The following is a 3,428-nucleotide window of genomic DNA, read 5'->3' on the forward strand; positions in this document are numbered from 1 at the left end:
GACCAAGGGGTGAGGACGTGGGGGGGCGGGAGGGCGGGGTGAGGGGGGTGTTACATTAAGAGATGCGTTTACAAGTTAAACATTCATTTCTGGCCAGCGGAGGTGGGGCAACACACACACACACACACCCGCACACACACACACGCCCAGATCCATCCACGGACGGAGGCTGAGCTGAAGATCCGAACAAAGGTTGGTTCATCCGCATGTTCTTCTTCTTCATCTACTTTTTTTAATTATCGTAACCCAAGTTCTTTTTCACCTAACAGACGTCTGACGTCGCTTCAGTTTTACAGTTGATCGTAAAAAAAAAATATTAAAAAATTCGGACCAAAATGAACTCCGGTTCCTTTTCGCTGTGGAAAAACTGCTTGGAAGTGCAAAACCTTTAGGCACCACCGGGGGGTGTAGACCACGTCTGTATATTTTGAGCTACTCCAGTGATGTCGATATTATCGGTCCAACGTTAGGATAATTATATAATATCTGTAAGAATCGTTATCGGGAGACGTCGCTTCAGTTTTACAGTTGATCGTAAAAAAAAAAAAAACTTCGGACCAAAACAAACTCCGGTTCCTTTTCATCGTGTCGCCGTAGAAAACTGCTCGGAACTGCAAAAGTTTTAGGCACCACCAGGGGGGGCCGTAACCTGTGACCCCCTCCTCCGCATGTAGACCGTGTCTGTATATCGGTTAAGGTACTCAACCAGGTGCAACGCTAGTATCGTGTACCAAGTTCCAGACGGAGTTGAGCTACTCCAGTGATGTCTGTTGATATTATCGGTCCAATGTTAGCATAATTATGTAATATCTGTAAGAATCGTTATTGGGAGAAAAAACTTGATAACGATACCTGGGTTTCCCAAAATGGTGTGTGCCCTTAAAATAGTTCTGGGGTGAACATACCACCGTAAGTGAAAACCACTACATGGCAGCATTGCAGCTAATTTTTTTATCTATTTATTTTTTTATCGGGGGATTGTACGTAGAATGCTAGTCCCAGCAACTGTCATAAAATGGTTTGTACAGACAAATAAATAAATCGGAATCGGAAATTAAGTGTTTGGACAATATTGGCATCTACGCAAAAACTGAATATCGGACATCCCTAGCTTCTACGACAGCCTCGTACCGGTTGTTTGTTTGGCCAGATTAGAAAGCCCAGCGGGCCATATCTGGTCTACGGGCCCCCAGTTTGCCCAAGTCTGCGTTGTTGCGACGGAGTCGAATTCTGACCAGTGGTGTTTGTGTCGCTGCAGATGAACCTGGCTCTGATCCACGACCGGCTGCACATCAAGACGTTCTGGGAGAAGAGGATTAACGCCGAGGGTCAATATGCTGAAACCGAAGAGCAGAGGAGAAACAAGAGCGCCCTCCAAAAGTCAGTAACGCAATTAACAGCTCGTATTCGTGATAGTGCAAAGTTCAAACGCGGCGTTCCTTTTTAGGTTGATTCAAGTCGCGTGGGATGTGAAGAAGGGACGAACGTCCGTTAGCGTCGCTAACACTGATGCAGTTGAGGTGTGACATCACTCACGACTCATTCACAATCGTGACACCTGGTGTCAAAACCTAGACCGAATGTCACGTCATTCGCCGTCGACGTCATTGTTCAACCCGCGGAGTGGACTAAATGGGGACCGCCTAATTACGGACCCCGGGTTGGATTACACACAAGACAAGAAAACACACCTGACTCGCGTCGCAGAGAGACGGGTCATTTAAGATCGTAGCCGCCGCGGTCATCAGCTGAGGTTAATCTTCAATTTAAGAGAAAAATAATTTGAGCCAATCAGTGACGAGCTGGGGCCGCTGTGATTGCCTCGGTCGAGACGGATTGAGTCTCAACGAAGTGTTGGCTCCCAGGTTTCTGCAGCTAAACGTACGCTCTGACACTAGGTGGTGTTTTTTTCTAGTTATCGGATGTTGCGGGACGACACACACGTACGATCTTTATCGGTCACCACGTTAGGACTTTTAATTAACATCTTAATCCGATTTATCACAGGGTAGCAGTGGATTAAGCACAAACAATGAATCGCGATTAATCACGATTAATCATGTCATAAAAGACAATCGTATTGTCTCTTTTTTTTTTTTAGTTTTTTTTTCACGTCATAGCCGACTTGATTGGAGTCTGGATAGAAAAATCTATTTTAGTCCGCTCAAATTAGGTCCTCGTTAAAAAAAACAAAAACAACCAAGTCCAAGTGTCGTGACCTCATCGTCTCGTCTGCATGTGGAAAGAGCGCCACCTCAGGGTCGGCGGCTTTTCCATACGTTACAGTGGGATCTGATGGTGGGCCAGCGTAACTCCCCCCCTTCTCCCCCTTTAACCTCCCACTCTACCCATAATCCCCTGCTCATTGGTACCATGTTGATCCTAATCCCTGCATGTCTGCCCCCCCCCCCCGGGGGCCCTCTGGGCCAGATTTGTGCCGGGGCCAGAGACCAAAACAGTCTGCGGAACTGTCAGAGCAGCGATCGTACGCTGTAAGAAATCGTAACCTCCTGACAGTCGCGTCCGAGCCAGACGTCCGTCACCAACGGCCGGCTGTGTTGATGATGTCACTGACCGACCGAAAATAACTCCGTCTCCGCCACGATGTGGAGCTGGAGGCGACGAACAGTGATGCCTGACAACCACACCTAACTTCGTCTTCTTCTTCCTCTTCCTCTTCTTTTTCTTCCTCTTCTTCCTTTTCCTCTTCTTTTTCCTCTTCTTTTTCTTCCTCTTCTACTTCTTCTTCCTCTTCTTCTTCCTCTTCCTCTTCATCTTCCTCTTCTTCTTCCTCCTCCTCTTCTTCTTCTTCTTCCTCTTCCTCTTCTTCCTCCTCCTCTTCTTCCTCTTCTTCCTCTTCTTCTTCTTCTTCTTCCTCTTCTTCTTCTTTTTCTTCTTCTTCTTCCTCTTCTTCCTCTTCCTCTTCTTCTTCCTCTTCTTCTTCATCTTCTTCTTCTTCTTCTTCCTCCTCTTCTTCTTCTTCTTCCTCTTCCTCTTCTTCCTCCTCCTCTTCTTCCTCTTCTTCCTCTTCTTCTTCTTCTTCTTCTTCTTCCTCTTCTTCTTCTTCTTCCTCTTCTTCATCTTCTTCTTCTTCTTCTTCTTCTTCTTCTTCCTCTTCTTCTTCTTCTTCTTCCTCTTCTTCTTCTTCGTCTTCTTCTACCTCTTCTTCTTCCTCTTCTTCTCCTTCTTCATCCTCTTCTTCTTCTTCTTCTTCTCCTTCATCTTCTTCTTCGGTTCCATGGTGTAGCGGCTAGCACGCCTTGCCTCAGTAGCAGAGAGTCCTGGGTTCGACTCCCAGAGAAACAACAACACAAATATGGGATCAATAAAGTTCAAATTAATTGTACCACGGGGCTACCGCAGCGGGTTAGGCAACACCTGTAAACCCCAGAGACAGAGACAGGCTGTCATTGGTCTACCATGGACCA

General features: G+C 46.5%; 1 protein-coding gene across 1 annotated transcript in view; it reads left to right on the forward strand.

Moving 5' to 3' along the window:
• Positions 1-56: 56 nt before the first annotated feature.
• Positions 57-3,428, forward strand: part of LOC112486495 (protein FAM240B) — a 5,543-nt gene continuing 2,171 nt past the window's right edge. Inside the window, exons 1-2 of the mRNA XM_025053369.1 lie at positions 57-192; positions 1,259-1,380. Of these exons, the coding sequence (XP_024909137.1) occupies positions 1,259-1,380 (122 nt within the window). The 5' untranslated portion in view covers positions 57-192. The remainder of the gene's footprint in view (positions 193-1,258; positions 1,381-3,428) is intronic.

Source organism: Cynoglossus semilaevis, chromosome Z (genome assembly GCF_000523025.1).
Source record: "Cynoglossus semilaevis isolate Cse_v1.0 chromosome Z, Cse_v1.0, whole genome shotgun sequence".
Lineage (NCBI taxonomy): Eukaryota > Metazoa > Chordata > Actinopteri > Pleuronectiformes > Cynoglossidae > Cynoglossus > Cynoglossus semilaevis.